At 39.1% G+C, this 22,161-nt stretch overlaps 2 protein-coding genes across 3 annotated transcripts; both read left to right on the top strand.

Moving 5' to 3' along the window:
- Positions 1 to 223: 223 nt before the first annotated feature.
- Positions 224 to 4,212, top strand: LOC144648769 (LITAF domain-containing protein-like). The gene is made up of 2 exons (XM_078508237.1): positions 224 to 575; positions 2,680 to 4,212. The coding sequence occupies exons 1-2, from the start codon at positions 340 to 342 to the stop codon at positions 2,849 to 2,851; spliced, it is 408 nt and encodes a 135-aa protein (XP_078364363.1). The 5' UTR covers positions 224 to 339; the 3' UTR covers positions 2,852 to 4,212.
- A 1,970-nt stretch (positions 4,213 to 6,182) lies between these two features.
- LOC144657728 (geranylgeranyl transferase type-1 subunit beta-like) lies at positions 6,183 to 21,115 on the top strand. Of its 2 annotated transcripts, none has more exons than XM_078518080.1 (9): positions 6,183 to 6,327; positions 7,049 to 7,114; positions 7,235 to 7,305; positions 7,541 to 7,683; positions 16,883 to 17,015; positions 17,154 to 17,199; positions 18,917 to 19,101; positions 19,567 to 19,675; positions 20,279 to 21,115. In XM_078518080.1, the coding sequence occupies exons 1-9, from the start codon at positions 6,288 to 6,290 to the stop codon at positions 20,416 to 20,418; spliced, it is 933 nt and encodes a 310-aa protein (XP_078374206.1). In that variant the 5' UTR covers positions 6,183 to 6,287; the 3' UTR covers positions 20,419 to 21,115. The 2 variants fall into 2 exon arrangements, with proteins under 2 accessions (XP_078374206.1, XP_078374202.1); XM_078518076.1 differs by having other exon boundaries at positions 6,990 to 7,114.
- Positions 21,116 to 22,161: the final 1,046 nt, after the last annotated feature.

Here is a 22,161-nt window from a genome sequence, read left to right as displayed (position 1 = left end):
GAAACAACAACATTTATTGTCGTCAAGTTAGAGTCTAAAGAATAAAGAAGAATGCCCCTGATTGGACAATGTTTAAGGAAGAGGATTTAGTACATAATAAAGAAACAAAAGGGTGCGGATGTTAATCTTGGCCAATAGAAAATCCCAAACTAAACAACGGCTAACGAATAAGGAATACGATAAACTACTTTGATGTCGTGTTGTTTAAAGTAACAATTTCAAAACATATTCAGTGGCTGAGTATTTGGGAATCAGTAGAATTTTTTTTACATCTGTGTCGGTAAATGGTATTTTCCACCGAGAGGCTATTTTTTTAGTTTCTCGGAATTGATTTAGAAAATGTCGGACGAGGAAAGAATACACCTGGTCTCGCAAAAAGCTTGTGAAAGCGAGGAATCTTCGAAGCCAGCAGCTGGAGGGGCAGATGGCGCCGAATCTTCCGACGCTGAAACTGCGTTCGAAGATGTTCCAGTTTACATTACATGTCCGTATTGTCATGAAAAAATAGTCACCCGTACAAGCTTCAAATCTGGGAAATACACATATTGGACGTCAGCTTGCCTCTGTATATTTCAGTAAGTATATATTAATGAATAGTTCGCTTAAAAATATATATTTTCCAATAAGGTAACTGATAATATTTTGAAGTGAATTCTCGTTTGCAAAAGTCGCTTTGAATATAATTGTCCTAAGATTTCGATGTTTTCTAAACAATTGTATCATATGCAATTTTTCGTCCGCGCGTTTGACAGAAGCCGATTGAATTTTTTCATTTATATCAATCAAAAATATTTAAATAAATCAGAACTGATAGAATTTGCCGCGAGAGTTTCGATCGACGATCGGGTCGAGAGGAATCCTTGATCAAAAGCCGGGTAAATTAAATGAGTTTGCCTTTGTTTTCATAGAAATGGGATACAATATATTTCAGACTTCACTGATTTTAATTTGAATCAAACAAGGTTGTTTTGCAAACTGTTTACGGTGTGCAGCTTTTTTTTAATTCGACGAATCGCGAAATGAAAAGTAACAGAACAGAATACTACATCAGTTTATTTTTTAGAAATCGCTACAATCGTGTTTCCTGCGTTGCTCTATGTTTTGATCGGTAGGACGCGATATGAACATACTACACTTGCCATCAATTAGTGCCTCAAACGCCACATGCCCTAAAACGAATCTTCCATCACAAGAACCAATCATTTCGCCGCAATCTTGGCGTGAAACTTCTCAGTTAGTGTCAAAACACTCTATTCAGATAATAATTGAGTAATAAAGGTATGGACACCCCTTGCTGTTCTCTCACAGAATAGATCTTTGTTAATAATCTGAATCAGTTCATCACTTCTCCACCTGCTTAATTAGTTTTCTTTTTGTTTTCCTTCAAGCGCCCGAGATTACAAAGAAAAAATCCTCAAACCACGTTTTTTGTATCTACGTTAAACCCAAATTTTTCACCAACGCCTTTGAAGTCAGTAATTTGTAAAAAAAAACATAAATGTGGCGTTGAGATTTTAATTTACACCAATATGTCCAGTATCATAATTTCACTCTCAAGGATAGATACTGAGATGTTTTATTTTATGTTTGAATTTTTTGTTGCCATTGGGGTAACGGCAAAATGTTAAAATTCATGAAAACGTATTTAAAAGTACATTTCTTCGAAGCAAACACTGTAGCTGCAGTGAAGCCGATTCCTGATACCTTTGGTCTTCTCGCCGAGCTTCGATCCGGCCTACCACACTGTAAATTATCTACTAATCAGCCTCGAGCAAACGATATGTCGAGATAAGCTTCTAATCGAGTTTGTGTCCAGCTTATACAATATTGTATTCTTAAGGTTAACAATAAAGCAATTCTAGAGGCTGTTATAAAACAAATGACGCAAAATAAATTATTTACCAAGAAGAACTTTCGAGAGTAATTATGAAAATTTGAGGACAATTTCGAAGTTAAGGGCTTTATTGCCTATAAAAGTAGATGAAGTTCTATTTTAATATAGTGTCTATAGTCTAGATTACTAGCTGCTGCTCGGCAAAAAAAAGCCCGCACTCGCCAAACACGAAAGAATGTTTTTACAGTCATTTCTAAACAAAATATTAAAAATGACCTTGACTTTTAGTTAATAGACGCTTTCAATTTCCAATCGTTATGGGCATTGTGAAGTTAAGTTTTTATTTGGTGATTTTCACTGGTAGAAAATGGATAGTTTTGGTGATTGTGGCATCCATAATTTTAAACTTTAAATAGGTAAGAATCTTAAATTAATTGCTTACAATTTTCTTAGTTAGGTGACCATGAATTAGCAGAGAGGTCGATCGCTCCTCAGCAACGAATCATGACGCGATAATAGAATTTTTATTTATTCTATTTTGTTCTTTTTCTAACTGGAAATTATCATGTGAAAATAATCCGGTAGCTATAGAGTGCACACAAATCTCTAGCCTCTTATCGTCCACCTTGCACGTGCATCTCACTTGCAGGAGAAACTTGTCGTACCAACGCCAAATATCTCTCATGAAACAAATACAAGTACGCCCCTTCAGGGGTGGTGGGTGGGGGCCTGGGGGGAGGGGGGGGGAAATCTCTTAAAAAGCAACTCTCTCCTCCTCCATCTCCCCCTCCCAAGAAAGCTTGCTCGCAGGCTACACACCATAACATTTGTTTCTTCTTTTTCAGGTGCTACTGTTGTATGTGGATACCATTTATATTGGATGGTCTCAAGAACGTCGTTCATTCTTGCCCAAAGTGCGGTGCAAAGCTTAGTGAATACAGTCGTTTTAGGTGGGATCGTATATGGAACAAAAAGAAGAAACACAGACAAGCGCAACACAACTATACAAGAGGATAACCAAGCGTGTCCACACTAAAACAAGATAAACCGGGACACTTGTTAAGCCCGGTTCCATCTAGACTGTTGTAATTGAGAGATAAAGTAACGAAGGACAATCGAGTTTGCACTGGTTTACACGACTGGAAAGATTTTTTACACAAATAAAGCGTTTCGGAGACTAAAAGGGTTCCAGGAACTGCTAAAGATACTTCAAAGGTTGCCTTACTATTTCCAAGTTAACAAAGGAATTCCTGTTCTCTAAACAATCTTATTATTAATCTGAGAATATCTTTTTCAGGCATGCAAACGAGTTTCAATCGAAACTCGAGAGACTGTGTTAGTTTCTTGTAGGATTTATTAATTTCATAATTATGAATGGACAGGACAAACAAATTAAGTGGATTTTTGTGGAGCAGTTTTCAATTAGGTGTTGTAAAACCAAAATAAAAGCAATCACAATTGCCAACAGCAAAAAACAGAAACAACAACATGAGCTATAAATGAAAAACACGAACGAGCTGATGACAACACCTTACTGGCGCTAAGCGACGAGCTTGACCAAGGGTGTTCACCATTTGCTTGACTGGACCGGTTGGAATGACCGTTGAATAATGGTAAATTTTCCAAAGTAAGCAAAACGACCGGAAGAGATGAGACTTATCATTTATAATTCAGTTTCCGGTTATTGTTCTCTCTTGATGGAAGACTGGAAACAGGAAAAATGAACAAATGGTACAGAATTTTCTGACATTAGGAAATAACACCTAACAGTGAGAATAATAACGAGGATCGAAGCGCTTCAATAGCAGTGAAGCAACATGCTACAAATAGGGCCCTAGAGCCCACAAAATGGCGCCAATGAACTCGATCGCGCCACAACTTGTAAAAACGCGTTGTCTCGACTCATTCTAAGAAAAAATCGTGTGCGCGCGTTTTCGTCTTGTTTTACGGTGACACGTGGTCCTTGAACTACGCCTTCTGGCACATAAAATGGCGCCAACAAACTAGACCGCGCCAAATGACCCCGCTTTCTCCAAGGGGGAAACTCGTTTGCTCGCATTTTAGATGTGTTTTACGCCCCGGGTCTGCAAAATTGCTCTGCTCCAACAAACGCAGTTACTCAAAAACTCTTATCAGCTTATAAGCTCGTTCTCTTGACCTTCCCAAAGAGGGAAGAAATAGTTTCCGCACGTTTTGGATATGTTTTACCGTTACACGTAGTCTTTGGACTACGCCCTCTGTCTCACCAAATTGGCGCCAGCAAGCTTGATACCGCCAATACGTTTAGAAACGTTTTTTCTCAAAGCAGGGAAAATCGTTTGCGCATGATTTGAACGAATTTTGCCGTAACAAGTGGCCTTAAACTTTTCCTGACGGGCACACAAAATGGCGCCAACGAACTTGACCACGCCAAGGTTTTATACTGAAAAGCTCTGGCACAGGTGTCAAATGTAGCATGTCGTGAAGGCATGTAAATATTTTTCTAGTCTGATTGAGTAAAGGTATGATCTTGTATTTTATTTACAATTGCTCAGTTGAAGCCAAAACATCCTTTTCCTCTGCGTAAAGATTAGTTTGTATCAACAGTGACTTGGGATCTTAGATGAACTTTTCCCATAATGCTTTATCTCTAGCACACCAAATGTGTTTCAGTCTAAAGCCAAAAGGTGTGAATTTATTTAAATAACCATATTTAAAAGCGCGCTTACAAAAATTGTCGATTCGAATGAGATATTTCAAATGGACACTTGTACCCAGAATTGTGGATAGAAATTGGGAAAGATGCCACTTACTTGTATGAAAATCTGGTGTCAAATAATTCCCGCAAAATTTGTGTTATTCTAAATAATATATGTTGTGGTTCAATTTTACCCTAGTACAAATTGGTATTTTCCTTCATTTTATATTCATTAGCACATACTTCAATACACCAGAACAAGAGACAAATTAATACCAATTTGCACTAAGGGTAAAACTTAACCGCATCTGATCAAGGTCTGCAAGAACTCATTCGAGCTTTCTTTCCGAAGATTTTGTCTACAACCGTCAACATGCTGTTAAATTCGCGGATAAATTGCTAGATTCCTGGGCCCAGTTGTTCGAAGGGTGGATAACGCTATTCACCGCCGGGATAAATCACTATCCAGTGGATAGCGCAGTTTGTTTTGTTAGCATTTATCCACTGGATAGAGATTTTAACCCTTAATATATGCTAAGTCCGGATTATTCCGGGATTTGGAGGAATGGCCATTCAACCACTTATGACGTCACCAATTTACACGTCAGCAGATGTTTGCAACTTACCTTATTATAGAAATATAGCGAAGCATTTTAACAACGCGAACAAAATGTACGCGTAATAAAATTAACGCGAATTTAAGAAAAGTTCTGGTAAAATCCTTATAGCAAAAAAGTTAACATCAATAAAATTAACGCGAATTTTTGAAATTCGCGTTAATAACATGTATCGTTAATTTCCTATAATAAGGTATATAGTATGGATAGATCTTTCCACAGGAGTGTCCATCTTGAACATTGACTGCATTCCGACAGAGCTAAGGGACGGACCATTATTTTCTTGGAGGGGGTGGGGGATGAAAAATTTTCCTCTGAAAACTTTTTTTTTTAGTTTATGCACCTCTGCTGAAACATTTTTTTTCGAAATTCTTACTATTTTTTGTTATACATATTGTTTTTGCAAACAATTTTATTTATTTTGTCTTTCCAGCCCCTGCAAACAATTTTTTTTGAATATCTTTAATCCATCCCCCCTCCAAAAAAAATAAAATAATAATGGTCCGTCCCTAATCGAAAAATTGGTGCTAAAACAGGCCAATATTCCCGTACTTGATCATGGTCTCCTTTCCAGGGTTTTCCATTGATTAAGATCAAAACTTTTCAGGCCAGTAGAAGGCGTGCACAGAATAAAGATAGAGAGAAGAAGAAAGCAGAGAAAAATGAAAAGGAAAGGAGCAAGGAAAAAAATCGAAACGGTTCAACAAAAAAATTCGAAATTTTGGCTTATGCGCATGCGCCAAAGTAAAAAGTTGTACATTTTTACACATTCTCGTCCCCAGAGGCCGCGACGAGAATGATTTTTACATGGAAATGCCATCAAAAACTTAATGCAGTATCAAAAAGTTTAGAGAAATTTAGGACCGTAGAGCCAAGAAAATCGATTTTTTGGAGTAATTTCAGCATATTAAGGGTTAATATCCGGCGAACAGCGTTATCCGGCCCAATCAGCATGCCTGGGTAACCTGTGGCTCTCATTCCCAGTCTTCCCTCTGATGTTTCTTTCGATACCTCAATGTTGCTTACATGAAGGAAATTTGTATTGTTTGGAAGTTTGGAAGTGCTAGAAGCATGGACGCCGAAAATGGCAAGAATCCTTCAAGTGTGAACGAAGATTTTGCTTGTAAGAAGCATGTCAAATTCTTTAAACGATGCCTAGATGTACTACCATCAGCATATTCATCTTTGGATACCAGTAGGTTTGTACCTGTACTTCTAGATGATTGACATATTAGATAGGGTACTGCGGGTACTGCACTCGACTGTAAAGTAATTTGGGCGTCTTATTTACACTGTTCTCAGTTTAAATTGGACAATAATGGACACTTCGACAGGAATTCCTCTCTCGTACCTTACACCTTTGTGATCGTGTAATAGGTCTCAGCAGCGTGTGTAGTTTTAACTTGATAATATGAGCTTTGACATGACGTTTCTCGCAATATTACAGATTGTACTTTGTAAACAAACTTCATCATACTTAAATTATTGACCTGAAAGCTTATGACAGGATCTGTGTGAATTTGCTATTTTATTTGTTAAAATAACAAGGATTTTTCGAATAAACAGGGGTAAAATGACTTTTAAAGAAGGTTATGGCTAGAATTTCAACAGGAAAATGCTGCCATTGGTTTGTTAAAATCATTTCTGATTACACTCCAAAGGAATGCAAGAGAGACAACGAGTTAAGTATGATAAAAAGCCTCATTGGGTAAATAATATGCTTGCTCAAATTGTTGTGAACCAGTGGTTTCCAATCTATTTCATCCCTAGATGAAGGTATTTAAAAAATCATTTTAAGGCTGACATATAATTATAATTACATTATACATGTTAATTAAATGTGTTTTATTTTCTTTAACAGGGTAACTGTGGCATTTTTTGCCCTTTCTGGTCTTGATATTTTAAATTCACTCCACTTAGTTGAAAATAACAAAGAAGAGATAATTGAATGGATTTACTCCAACCAAAAGCTTCCAGACAAAACCAGTAAGTAGTTCAGTTTCAGATTCACCTGTTAACTTTGGTCTTGTTATTTAATTGATTTGTGAAATGATTTTGAAAAAGTGCTCTAAAATTCTACCTTTATATAACATTTTAACATTCCAGGTAATGCAAGTATGGAAAGATGTGGATTCCGTGGATCTTCAACCACAGCCTGCCACAGGCCACTTTCCCAGGTATATTAACTTAATATCTACTTATGGTATACCAACTTTACCTGGGTGAAATTTGTGGGATTTATGTCAAGGGCACGCTGATGTACTAGCCTGAAAGTCATTTTGCTAGTCCCAAAAAATTCTCATAAGCACTATTCTTATATACATGTTGCTTAATGATTAAGTCCAATGGCAAAATCCACTAGCAACAGGCTAGCAGACACTAACTTCTTTGCACGCTGTTTGTTATTTGAAGGATGCATGTGATTATGACTGCAGTCATATTGCCATGACATACACAGCACTGGGTAGTCTGCTCATCCTTGGAGATGATTTATCAAGAGTCAATAGACCAGCTGTTATTGAGTCTTTGAAGGCATTACAACTTCCTGATGGCAGGTCAGAATATGTAGAATTATTTAAGGAGAATATTTCTTATAATGCCCTATGGACATTGATAATAACCCTGAGTGTAAAGAAAATTTTGGTCTCAAAATCGTTAATTTATAAATAAAATTGATCTCACTGGGATTTAAAACTACGACCCCTGGTTTAGTCACCATCATGAAGGGATAATCATGTGACATTTGAACACAAAAAAGCCTCAATAATTTGCGCTTTATTGCCAACGAGACAGGCGAGCGAAAACGCGAGCCTGTCTCGGCGGCAGGATATAGAGCCGTGCGTAGTTCGAGGGCTATGCAGAAAAAATCTCAGAATCTTTCAGCTCGATTTTCGTGTAATCCGGTTCCGTCAGTGATATATTTTTTGACCATGTTAGGATGTAGGTGGAAGTTGTCGAAAACACGATTTCCGATGTTTTTAGCCAATCCATTCAGCAGAATCTGTTCAGCACGTGCACACTTTGTTGTAGTTTGGCCAATCAGCGCGCTACTAATTTGTTTAGCACGTGCATTTGTTAGTCCACACGCCCAACAAGCGACAAACAGGAACATCTAACTTTAATACGCACTCGAAGCGTTTCACGCCATCTTAGATTAACAACCTTCTTCGCCTAGTGCCAGTCCCCTATCGTTCTATATATAACTAGTTCCAGTTCTCTACATTTCTCCCTCTCTGAAAAAAGATGTTGTCCTCAACATGAACAAATAGACAATAGTCTCTTCTTGGTTATCTCATATAACAGTTCTTTGTACACTTGTATCTCATCCTGGGGTTAACAAAAGTACTCTGGTTGATCAGGCCAGCTTATGTTGCACTCAGATGTCACTGTTCTATCTTTGCAATACTTATGCCTTTTTCTATAACACGACTTGACTTCCTTGTACAAAGAATATTCCGAGATAGAGAAAAATAATTCTCTTAATGAAACGAGTTTGAACCTCTATACACAAGCAAAACGTTGTACGAAATTATACAATACCAAAAGGAAACATTTAACAGTCTTATCCAGGATAAACGTAGCTTCAATGCAAATCAGTTCCGTTCTTCTCAAGTTAATGTCTAAGGGCCTGCTAGTAACACCACATAGGCACAGGATACATCGGCTGTGTTGATACTGGAAAATGTGCAAAATAGCTATAGGGCTGCAGAACAGGTTGTAACATCCATGATACTGTGACAGGTTGCCACAACTGCTGTGGGTACGATACTGTGACGCCTTGAATTCCTGCTGTAGAACTTGTTTGGAAGGACGGTTGTCCCATTACATCATAGGTCATCCTAAGAGGTGGTCTGCTCATACGATATGACTGTCTTATAGGTAAGCTATCTGCAGCCTCATCATCTACTGTACCAACTGGTTGCTCCGGGTCTTCTTCTTCTTCTCCTTCTGAGTCTGGGGAATCAACTATACAAGAGTCAATGTCCTCTTCAACTACATATGACTCTTGTCTCGTAGACTCGTAAAGTTGTTGAAGCTTATCAGGTGTGAGGCTAATGTCCTCATCAGTAGTTCCGGTTGTCTCTTCTTGTGAAGCCTGCTGTCTGTTGGACCTCCTAGATACTGTACGGCGACTCTTTGATGACTTAAGTGGGGTCTCAACCGGCAAGTAAGAACACGGTAATAGCATGTTGCGATGGAGAACTTTTGACCTTCCATTTCCACTCTCTGGCTTTACTTCATAAACTGGCATATCCTTCCTCTTCTGAGTTACAACATAGATTTCTTGCTCCCAGTAAGGTCGAAGTTTTCCCGGGCCACCACGCTCACTCATGTTTCGTACAAGAACACGATCTCCTTCACACAGCGCAGTGTGTCTGACTTTCTTGTCATACTGTTGTTTCCCCATGTCTGCACTTTTCTTTGCATGGGCAGAGGCTAAATCGTAAGCTTCCTTCATTGCTCTTCGCCAATTTCTGACATATTCAGGATATGTAGAAAATCCCTCTGGAGGTTTCAAGCCAAACATTAAGTCAATAGGTAGTCTCGGGTTTCTACCAAACAATAGATAGAAAGGTGAAAATCCAGTAGAGTCATGACGCGTACAGTTGTATGCATGAACTACTTTATTGAGATGGTCACGCCAGCGGGATTTCTGTTTCTCCGGTAAGGCTCTCAGCATGGATAAAAGCGTCCGGTTGAACCTTTCGACCTGCCCATTTCCCTGCAGGTGATAGGGTGTTGTCCGTGAATGTTTAATCCCACTCAGTTTCTCAAGGTTGTAGAAGAGCTTGTTTTCGAATTCTCCACCCTGGTCATGATGGATGGTTTCTGGGAATCCAAATCTCATGATGAAGTCATTATACAATTTATCAGCAGCAGTCTTTGCAGACTTGTCACGTGTAGCATACGCTTGAGCAAATCTGGTGTAGTGATCCATGATCACCAATATATACTGGTATCCGCCCGAGCTTGGTTCGAGATGAACAAAGTCCATGGAAACAAGTTGGAAAGGTGCTGTAGAAACAATAGGTTGAAGTGGTGCATTAACGTGAGTCGCAGGTTTTCGTTGCTTAAGGCAATGGCACACTTTCGTGACATAATGGGTAATGTCTGCCCTCATGAACGGCCAATAGAAACGTTCTCTAGCTAGTTCCACTACTCTGTCTGCACCCAGGTGCCCCATGTTTTCGTGTAGTTCTTCATACACCTTTTTGTGGTATTTCTTGGGTAAGACCATTCGATCTCTAGATCCACATTTGTGGCAAAGAATTCCATCTTCAGAAATAAACAGTTTGTTCCATTCATGTAAGAGCTGTCGTACACTAGCTGACTCTTTCTGTTTCTCCTGGTAGGTTGGACGGCTTCCGACTTGCATAAAATGTAAGACACGACCAATTGTCGGATCCTCTTGTTGAGCTGCGATAAGTTCACTATGTGGCATAGTTGGAACGTTATCACACTCTTCCTTTAAGATATCAGGCACTGCTGTTAGTGATGACAACCAAGCGGTCTGAACAGTGTTGGTTACATGGATTGAGGAAGTGACAGCATCCAGAACATCTTGACTAGCTACTTCTGAACAACTTTCCATATACTCCTCAAAGCTGATTGGCATTCGGGACAGGGTGTCAGCATCCGCATTGGCTTTTCCTGGTCGATACTTGATTTCAAAGTGGAAATCGGCCAATTCATTAACCCACCGCAAACCTGTGGCATTGAGCTTCGCTGAAGTTAGAATGTATGTCAACGGGTTGTTATCCGTGAAAACAGTAAACTTTGGAGAGTAATAAAGGTAATCACGGAAATGGTCAGTCACTGCCCATTTTAGAGCCAGAAACTCAAGCTTGCCTGCATGAAGGTGGTACTTCTTTTCGGCTGGTGACAGTGCTGGTGAAGCATAAGCAATTACTCTCATGACCCCATCCTGGTTTTGGTACAACACTGCCCCAAGACCATCTTTACTTGCATCAGTGTGTAGAGTGAATGGTTTTGAGAAATCTGGGTAAGCCATAACAGGTGGATGACTGAGGTGTCTCACTAACTCTTGAAGGGCGAGTTGCTGTTCCCTACCCCAACAGATCGGTGTCTTTGAGGGTGGTTGACCATCCTTCCCAGTGCTAGTTAGGAGATCATAAATTGGTTTCGCAACTTTGGCAAAGTTCTTAATGTACCTGCGGTAGTAACTTAATATTCCAGCAAGCTGTCTGACTTCACCAACAGTTCTAGGTGACACTTCTTTTAACTTCTCAATAGCCTTAACACACCCTGGGTCCATCCGGTAACCATCACCTGACACAACTCTTCCTAGAAACTGGACCTCACCTTTAAACAAACTACATTTACGCGGCTTCAACTTCACTCCATGTTCACGTAACTTTCTTAACACTGTCCTCAGATGCTCAACATGATCCTCAAAAGTCCTGCTAAATACTATGATGTCATCAAGGTATGGAATAGCCACTTTGTCCCTCAGTTCACCCAAACACCGTTCCATACACCGCTGGAAATTTGCAGGCGCATTCATCAATCCAAATGGGATTCTTATCCACTCATACAGTCCCCATGGTGTAATGAATGCTGTGGCTGCTCTGCTCTCCTTGCTTACAAACCCCTGATGATATGCTTTACCCTGATCGAGAACACTGAACCAACTATTACCACCAAGACTATCCAGGGTTTCTTGGACTCTATGGATGGGATGTCTGTCAGCAATAGTCCTGCGGTTAAGTTCTCTGTAGTCGATGCATAGTCTCAGAGACCCATCTTTCTTTCGGACACAGACAACTGGAGAGGAATATGGAGACTTAGATTCAGTGATAAAATTCTGGTTCAGAAGGTCTTTGATGTACTGTTTCACCTCTGGGTACAATGGTCGAGGGATCGACGTGTACTTCTTTTGCACTGGCTGGCTATCCTTTAGGTTAATCTCCATTTCCAGATCAGGGATGCAACCAATATCTTCTTCACTAGATGAGAATGACTCATGCTCTTCCCTCAGCATTGTCTCAGCTACAATCCGCTGATCATGGTTTAAGCCACTAAGGTCAACTGCTGGGAGATGGTTTTTGCTTTCTCCATCTTGCTGCCCAGAAGGAGTTGGTCTTGTTGGCCCTTGAGGCTCGTGCTCCCTTTGATGTTGTTGGTCGGTCTGGATACTGCATTCACTCAGCCTCACGTCTGCCGCAGTCACTGATTTCACTGCCTGAAGAACTCCTAATGAGGTGCGGCTCTTTAGTGTGATGTCATGATCTGTCCCATTGTATACAGCAACTTGTACACGGGAAGTTTTTCCTGGTTTGATGTTTAACAAAGTCTCATTAACTTCTAAGCCCTCTGGCAACAACTGTGCTAGTCTGTCTGGCTCGAACAACACTGGTGTTTGCTTGTACACAGGTCCTGTATTTGCACGACAACTGACAGCGACTGTGCTATCCTTAGGTATGACCACATCTTTTCTTCCAGTTCTCACTTTACAAATGGCATCTGAACTTGAACTCTGAATAAAGTGTACCAAGGCATCTAATTTTGTCTTATCTTTTCCAGGGAAACTGTTGTAAATAATTGGCTTTGGATTCTGGTCCTGGCTTACCAGCTCTTCAATGACATTATATCCTAGAATAGGACAGTCTAACTTTTCTGATGTTACAAGGAAAGGCACTAACAGTTCTTCTTGACTACTATCACTGCTGAGAGAGGTTAACTTCACTCTGACTTCCACCCACCCAATGTAAGGTACCTTGGTCCCATTTACTGCTGTTAAATTTAGATTTGTATCCAGGAGCTCTGACAACTGTCTAATAGCTACTTGTCCTAGGTGTTGCTGAAGTAATTCGACTGATATTATGGATACCTGGGCACCAGTGTCCCATAACAAGTCACATTCACAGTCATTGAGCAAGCACTTTACCATACACTTCTTACCAACAAGTCCAATAACTTTAGCATGTTCACTTGGAGTTAAATGGCTAACACAGGCTGGGTCTACAAAATCTTTAGACTTACGTGTACTTGCCTCAGAGAGATGACTTATTGCTTGGCACAACACCTTGTGATCAGACCAGTGTCCTTTCTGACATTCTGTGGAACAATACCATACACTTCGACACTGACTACATCTTTTAAGCTGTCCTTGCTTGACTCCGGTTTTACAGCAGTTGTTACATTGGTGAGACTTTGGTGGATTTACGACTGTTTCCCGTCTCGCGGAAGCAGTCGATTCCTGTTTAACTGCTCCCTGCATCCTCTTGCAAAATGAGAGTGGCTCCCACACTTAAAACAGTGATTGCAATACTCCTTCTTGTTTTCAAGGCAGCTTGAACACAAAGGTGGTCTTCTTCTCTCCGGCCACTTCCCAGGGGGTACACTTTGGTCGGTGCTCTTCTTTCTGACCTCACTTTTCAATGCCTCAACTTCTGACTTGATTGCAGTGATAGCTGCTAGAAGATCATTCTGAGGGGTGCTTTTCTTGTTTTCTTCCTTTCCTTTAGATGAGTCATCAGATACTGTAGACACTGATAATGCTGGTGGTTTGGTCTTGCTATTGTTCCTTAGCTTCTTGTCCCTCTCCTTTTCTGCTGAGGTTGCCATACTCATCTGTTGCATTAACACTTCATCTGACACATTGGGGTCCTTTAGGAATGGGCGAATCTTAGCACGAATACTTTCATCCTGTAAACCAGTTTCTACTGTTCGAAGAAACAGACGCTGTATGTGCCCAGAATCATACTGTAGGGATGTGTCATCATCTCCTTCACTACATGCAAACAGAATCTGCTGCCTCAGATCTAGGGCATTCATCAAAAACACTTGAGGTGATTCTTTTGAGCTCTGACATAATGATGCTAGTGTTTGATAGAGTTCTGATGTGTTTTTCGCACCATAGTGGCTACGAAGAATCTTCTTTAAACGTTCCAATGTTAAGTCTTTGTAAGTTTCCAGATAACTCCTAAGCACCATCCCAGGTGTGATTGAACGAATCACACCATCAACAATTTCATCTTCGGCATAACCCTGGGCCAACCCTGTCTGAATCTGACGTGCAAGTGAAGAGAAGCTAATCTTATCTTTTTGTTCCGGCTCCCCAATTTGACCACTAATCTTAAACTGTCTACGTAAAGCACTGGTCGCCAACAGTTTTTGAACTGAGTCTTCCTTTGCTACACTGGGAGGTTTGGAAACACTTGGAACAAACTTGCCACTCTTACCTTCGTCCTTGATGCCAGAAGGTTTTTCTGTCAACAACTTTTTCACATCTTCAAGGTATGGCACAACTTCGGCTTCTTTCAACTTGCCAATTCCTTCCTCGAGTTGCTGAACGATAAATTTCGCCACGAATAGTTTGCTCTTCCCTTCAATTTCGACTTTAAAGAACTCCGCAATTCGCTCGAGTGAACTCCAATCCGCGGCATAAATGTTAGACTGTATTTCAAGTTGAAGGTCTTCGGCCATAGTGTGTCCTTCGTTCTTCTCCACACGGGTTGACAAATATGGCGGGCAACTTACAAAGCACGTGGTCGCGAAGAAAAACACTGATAAGCTCAAAAACATACCAAAATCGTTCGCCACAAGTGGTTCCTACAGTCCTTCATTGTCCTTGAGTTTTAGGTCCTGGCGGGGTCGCCAATTTTGTTAGTCCACACGCCCAACAAGCGACAAACAGGAACATCTAACTTTAATACGCACTCGAAGCGTTTCACGCCATCTTAGATTAACAACCTTCTTCGCCTAGTGCCAGTCCCCTATCGTTCTATATATAACTAGTTCCAGTTCTCTACACATTGGCAACTAAAATTCCCAGACAAGATGCGTCTCAGATAACAAAGAGGTTTCAAATCTGTTCGCTTCAAAAAGCCAAAATTCCCGAACTAGAGATTGAAATACGAAAGAAACTTGAATTAAACTTTGTTTAGAATTTAATTTCATTTAAGATGAAGGCAAGAAATGCATATTTACAAAGCTTCAAAATTTCCAAAGCTTCGAAAATTTCGAAGTCACACAAATTTGCATGCGTAATTAAGTTAGGTCGGGCTATGAAAACAACACGGAAACGAATTTGGTGTCGTGGATTTTATCGATCAGAAGAGAGCTATTTAGAGTTTTTTTTTCGTTTCTCGAATTTATAAAATAAATGCCCTATACTTCATTTTTTTATTGGAGTGTCTAGCTTTTTTTTTCTCGGACAACCGGGCCTTGAATTTTCCTTAAAGCTGTCTCGACAACAACAGTTTAACGTGACATTTGAGACGTCATGCATTGCGCGTGACGTGATGAATTATTCTCGGAACGGTGGTAGTAAAATAAAATAAACTTGTTCCATCTTTGGCCACAAAGATGGAACCTCAAATTTGTTGGATACTTACGTGTTGAGTGGATTTAACTGCAGTGTGGAAAGTTTAAAATGATTTGTTTTGGCAAATCTTTGTAAAAGTTTGCTTTTTGTTTCGTAATTTATTTTCCAAGTTCAGTGGATCATAGCAACTTGATTAAGACCTTTAGGACCTTAAAACAGCTAAAACAGCAGAAACCTTTCCAAAATAGTGGCATCGAACAACAATGGCTTGAAACTCTTAATAAGCATAAGGTTAAAAGATTTCTCACTAAATCTTCACTACTTTGGTATTATTCTAGAACTTTTTCCTCATTTAGCCTTCACAAAATCGCATTTTATTCCAGAAACATTCAAGATTTTCAAAGAAAACACCCAATGTTTATTGATCGGACCAAAATCATAAAGCGTACTTTCAGCCAAACATTTACAATTATCCTCCCTTCTTCTCTCCCGTTGTACTTGTTGGCATTTCTACCGATAGGTACCACTAGTTTTAATGAGCACTATATGTACATAACTTATTATAAATAACTGAATAATCCATAAAATGAAACCAACAAATTATATTTGCAATGAAACAAGCTAAGCTAAGTGTCACATACATATGTAGCGACTTCTGTCATTAGCTTATTTGTAAATTTTATAGCCTGTTTTCCAGGAAATTTCCATACCCAAAAATTATTGCTAAAATTAATTATTCCTGGGGGAGGGGGAGATGGATGGGTATGTATTTTTTTATGGAACAACACACTTATACCTGTACCTGTAGATAAGTTAGCTACCGCTATTTGGATTACACTGTATTGATACAAGGCTTCAAGCCTTCTTCATGTGGTAACACAAGAGGATCTTTATGTAAGATGTTATGTCTCCTTGTTTTAAAACCCTGCCAGAAAATCTGTTATAAAGTCATTGAGATCCTGGGGGGGAGAGGGGGTACTCCCTATATTAATGGCCTATACGGGGAGGCCCCGCTCGAAAGGGGTACCTTTTTCAGGCTTCAGGTATATAAAAGGGTAGGGATTTCACAAGTTTAGGTATACGAAAGGGTATGGGAATCTGTCATTTAGGCTTTTAAAAGGGCGTTCAATTAAAATATTTCGAACAGTTGCAATTTATGGCTGTATATTTTTTTAATTTATTAAGCGCTACACAAGAATGACAAGAAAATGTCGTGTTCTAAGTCTATGCCAGGTCTTTCAGGTTTATAAAAGGGGTACCTTTTTCAGAAAAAGGTATACGAAAGGGGTTCAATTTCTGCCAAAATGGTATATAAAAGGGTAAGGGGTTAGAGCTTTGGGCGTAGCCTCCCCAATAAAACTTTTTTGGGTGCCCCTCCCCGTTCCCCGGATTGAAATACAGAGTGTACAACTGTGTTAGTTATAAATATTAATATTTTTCCGTGTAATTGTGCTATTTTACAGCTTCCAACCTACAGTAGACGGCAGTGAGAATGATATGCGGTTTATCTACTGTGCTTGTTGTATTAGCTACATTTTAAATGACTGGAGTGGTGTGGATATTCCTCGTGTTGTCGAGTACATCAAGAAAAGTAGGGTAATACAAATCTGTTCAGCTTATTATTCATGTCAGAAGCTCCTGATTATCATATAAAAACTTCATGACATAAAGGTTTTGTACTTGTTATAATAACTTGCGAAAGAAAATACCGGTAATTTCTTATTTTTTTACTAGTCATATGACTTTGGATTTGGCCAAGGACCAAGCTTGGAGGCTCATGGTAAGTAATTTTTTTATCCACCATAAGTGCACCTGGTTTGTATGAAGGGGGGAGGGGTCTGAAAATTCATATAATGCCCCTCAAACCCCCAAACCGGCTGCTCAATATTTACATCTCTCCCAGTGAAGTATGAATACAGTGCTCTTTATGTAGTATATTAAATATGTATAGGTGTGTCCGTCAAATGTCTGACAGTTTTTAGAGGAACTGAAGCCAAATGAAATAGTTAAAACAAGAGCTCTTAGAGCTTACAACTGCGCTGGTCTCGTGAGCACTTTAGGGGAGCCATGTGGGGGGAACAAATAATGCACCCCCCCCCCATCCCCTTTGCCTGCGTCTAATAATGTTGCGACTGACAAACAAAATGGTAAGAAAACACCTTGTGTGACATTTCATGGTTGACTAGTTCCATCCGCAATTAAATATTTTTCTTATATGCTAATGCTATATGCTGGCCAAATTTAATTCCCACGATCCTGATCCGTGAAACCAAAAAATCGCTTATCGGGACGACGGGATTTTTCGGGCGAAAGTTTACAACTACTGCCCCTGGGTCTGCAAGATCAGTTCATAAGAACGTCTGGCTTCACGCCAGGAACGTAAGTATCCGCGAGAATTTCGACAGTATTCCCTATTTACATAAAACTGAAAACTGGCCCAATGACAATGTTTCGCAGTTTCTATAAAGTTTGTACTATTTTTGAACCTCTTCAACAGTTCAAAATTTATTTGACCCTGTTTCGGTTTTCGTATTACAATAGGCGGTTGTAAAAATGCAGCGTCTGACAAACTTTGTGTGACATTTCATGGTTGACTTGTTCTAGCCGCGATTAATAATTTTTCTTATATGCAAATTCTGGCCGAATTCCCACGCGCGGACGCTGAAGCTGTTTTTAGAACAAAGGGTATTTCCCTAGCATACCGAATGACGTAAGCGGAACAAGTCAGGGCATGTTTGTGAAGGGAATTTTTCTTTTTATCTCTAAAATCCTTTCAATGACACAGGCCCAAAAAAAAATAGATTACCCTTAAAAGAGAAATACTTTGCAATAAATTTGTTTAGTAAAGACCAAAGGATTCGAAAGGTAGCTTATAATAGCTTTAAAACATTACGTGACTTGAGCTCTAGCCGATCGAAAGTGAAACTTGTCATGTCAGCACATTCTTTTACACCAACGTAATGGTATTTATTCACAGATTCTGGCCCGCTGAATTATATTTCTCTTTAAAAGCGTTGAAATTTAGTATTTTCCACGAGTCAAACGCTTCAAAATTGTATATTTCACACAAAACACTCTTTGTAAAGACAAAAATAAGAAAATTTTTCCATTTGTTGCTGATTTGTAGCTTCTAAACATCGCATGACATAACCTCAACCGAGTGGAGGTCTGGGTCTGGTCACCGACAAAACTAAAAAAAAAAAATAATAATAATAATAATAAACCCCGTGCAGAGCAAAAACTGCGCAGCGCAGTTAAAAATCAGAGTTCATACTAGATTAAGGCTTTTGTCATAGAGAATTCTTACCCCACTACAGTTGCCTATGAATATCATGCAAAACTACAGATGTCTCTGTGACTTAAATGACTGCTTTAGCAAGCCACGCCTTCAAGCATGAAAACCGTTAAACTGCAAGGCCTGATTTTAGTGCACATAGCACCAACATATTTAAAAGCTTCTTGTTTTTTATGTTGTCTTCATTTGTACTCTATTAAAGGTGGATCAACATTCTGTGCTATTGCGTCTCTTGTCTTGATGAATCGTCTGGAGTCTTCCTTTGAGCCAAACGAACTTGAACAAATAAAAAAGTGGTGTCTGTTTCGTCAGAAGTCTGGTTTCCAAGGTCGTCCTAACAAGCCAGTTGATACCTGCTACTCATTTTGGGTTGGAGCTTCATTAGAGGTATAGGCTGTTCAACTGCCTGTTTGCTGCAAAACCTAACTAAATTTTCATCAGATTTTATACTACATTTGATTTTACATCTTGTGGAAGTTTGTAAGACCAGCCGTTGTTCCTGACACAAGTTGGTCATAGCTTGAATCCTGTGTACGTAACGCTGCAATGGCCTAGTAATTACACTGTAGTGATTAGTAATTAGATCAGGCTTCAAATTGCAGACCATTTAATACACGGTTAATGTTTCTCCACCCAGGTGTATAAATGGGTAAACCAGTGAATTGTTGCTGGGCAACATGACAAACATTTATTCTACCAGAGAACCTGCAATAAGCTAGCAATTCTCATCAAGGGGAAGAAGGTTCATTCTGCAAAAAAGGTTAAAAGGGTTAAGCTGCCAGTACTTTTTACATTAGTTTTTAGCCAGGTTCGTGTTGTTAATACACTGATGGGTAACTTGTTTTTGTTAAGCTGCTTGGTGCATTCTCATGTGTGGACTTCCTGGCCAATCGTGATTACCTCATATCAACCCAAGCAGCCATGACAGGTGGCTTCAGCAAGTGGCCTGGGAACCACCCAGGTAACTCTTTTCTACAGATGCTTCTGTAATGCTTCTGTAAAGTAACAGGGATTATAGGATTTTTTTCGGTTTGAAATTTTCGATTCTGGGTTTTTTTTTGGGTAGGAAAACTTGGCAAGTATTTTTTTGATTAAACTAGGGATTTTTTGGGTATTTAAAATGATCTTAAAATTTGTGGTAGTGCTTTAGCTGCATAGTTCTGTTCGTGTTTTGCTATCGATTTCTTGGGGGTTATTTTTTGGTTAATGGATTTTTTTGGATTTTGGTGTAAGCCCTAGGGATTTTTTTGAGTCTTGATTTTTGCCCCCATTCGATCATCCCCGTCACTTAACATCCTGAGTACCCCCACTGGGGTACAACTCAACCTAAGCCAGCTTCCTGGATTATAATGTTTGTCAGCTGCAAGTGTCTATATTTCCGTGTTTCTCTTGTTATCATTTACAAACGTCATGATTTTTTAAAGAGCACTACCCTCAAAATAATTAGTGCCATCCCCAAATAAGCCCTGCAATCATCACTTAACGCTAAAAATGTAAAGAGTGCCACAACACTCAAATTAAGTAAATACTAACAATGTTAATCTTGTTGTTTTATTTTTTTCAGATGCGCTGCACACATACTTTGGATTATGTGGCATGTCACTGATGCAGGAACCTGGCTTAAATGCAATCCATGCAGCATTAAACATAACTCAGAGAGCTGCTGATCACCTGAACAAATTGCACAACCAAATGATTAGATGATGACTGTTATATGTACATTTTAATCTCAATATTAACTTATGAGTTTAGGCCTTTAAATCTTTGCTGCATAATTAATTAAGCACGCAATAATAAGATTAAATCACTTACAATCTACGTGCAAGTTACATAAAATACTAGGAGCAAAGCTGCGAAGTCTCTGATGCAGGTAATGGCATTAAAAGCGAAGAGAATAAAATTCTTTAAAAGATTTACAAGTCAACATGCAGCAAACACAGACATAAAACATTGCTTGCCTTATAAGGGGATGTAATGTTTTCTGTATCTTGTGATGCAAGAGATGTATTTTCATATTTTAAATTTTATTTCCAAAAAATTGTCCACTCAGTTTCCCTCTGACTGAATTTTAATGTTGCTTCTAATGTTTCGTGACTTTCAGAGGATTTTTTTTTGTAGTGGACTTATAAAAATGTTCACAAAGAGTGAAGCAATTTTTTTAAAATGTCATACCAGTAATTGTAGAAAGTGAAGGAGGAAATTTTGGTATACATTAGGCAGTAACCAGTGTAATTGTACAAAATTATACAATAATTGGACTTCTTGGGTGTCTTGAAAAATTTCCTAAGAAAAAGTTGATGTGTGTGGAGTGATTTCTTAACTTCAGTTTGTAATTACCCATAATTATTTAAAAATTAAATTAATACATACTAGGTTATAGAAATAAACTTTTTTTAGTCATTGTAAGTCTGTTTGTTTCGAGACCTTAACAGCTCATCAGTGGCAGGTGTGCGTCACTAGCAATCCAGCCTGAGCCATCACAAGTAATGTCTGCCAGCAGTTTTATAGATTTTTATTAACAATTTCCCAGAGGAGAGTACTCTAGGAATTTTTGGGTGGGCATATATAGCTTGCACTCTGAAACCCTTATGCTACTCTAGAATAGGTTTAGCTGCATTTCCAACCCTATTCTAGATAAGATGCCAAAATCCCTACCCTACCCCAGACTTGCTGTTCCCTAGAAACTCTGTGATTTATCGCTGCCAGTTTCTGTTAAAGTTACTTTTAGTGAATGATTTGTATTTCCATTTAGCAAGGTTCTTTCAATTTCAAGTGTCAATTCCTTTGTGGACTAAATTTACAATGAGCAGTTTCCTGGTAAATGATACCCTATTATCTGACCAAAGCTCTCTGATTTCTATACCTTATTCCAGTCAAGACTGCTTGAAAACCATACTCCACCCTGTGGGACAATTCCATGGTACCCATTTGTACAACTAGGTAGGGAGGCACTTGGAGTGTCTCGTCAAAAGGTGCTCACAAACAACCAAGAAAACATTGTTTTCCAAACTGTTTCCCGGCAGTTATATTTACACACAATATTTGCTGCAAAAGCAAATGTTTCTGAAAAATTTAGCAAGATTTTTTGCTTCTCAGAAACAGAATTTGTTTCTACAACATTTATGTAAGGTGCTCGTAATTCCAAGTGCCTATTCTTGTTTGGACCAACAATCTTCATACCACTGGGCAGTTATGTTTCCCCAGTATATGATACCCTATTGTAGACCAAAACTCTGATCTCTATACTCTGTGCCAGACAAGACTGCTTGAAAACCATACCCTTGTTTCCATGTCTGGTTTTTCAGGTTTTATGGATATTTTAAACTTTGATGATTAACCACACAAAAAATTTGGTTTGGAAAATATATTTATTGGTTAATTTTTCCAGTGGTTTCCCCAGTATATGATACCCTATTGTAGACCAAAACTCTCTGATCCTTATACTCT

This window comes from Oculina patagonica, chromosome 1 (genome assembly GCF_052425735.1).
Source record: "Oculina patagonica isolate OP01 chromosome 1, crgOcupat, whole genome shotgun sequence".
NCBI lineage: Eukaryota > Metazoa > Cnidaria > Anthozoa > Scleractinia > Oculinidae > Oculina > Oculina patagonica.
Note: the sequence above shows the minus strand (reverse complement) of the source record. Positions and strands in the feature narration are given on the sequence as shown.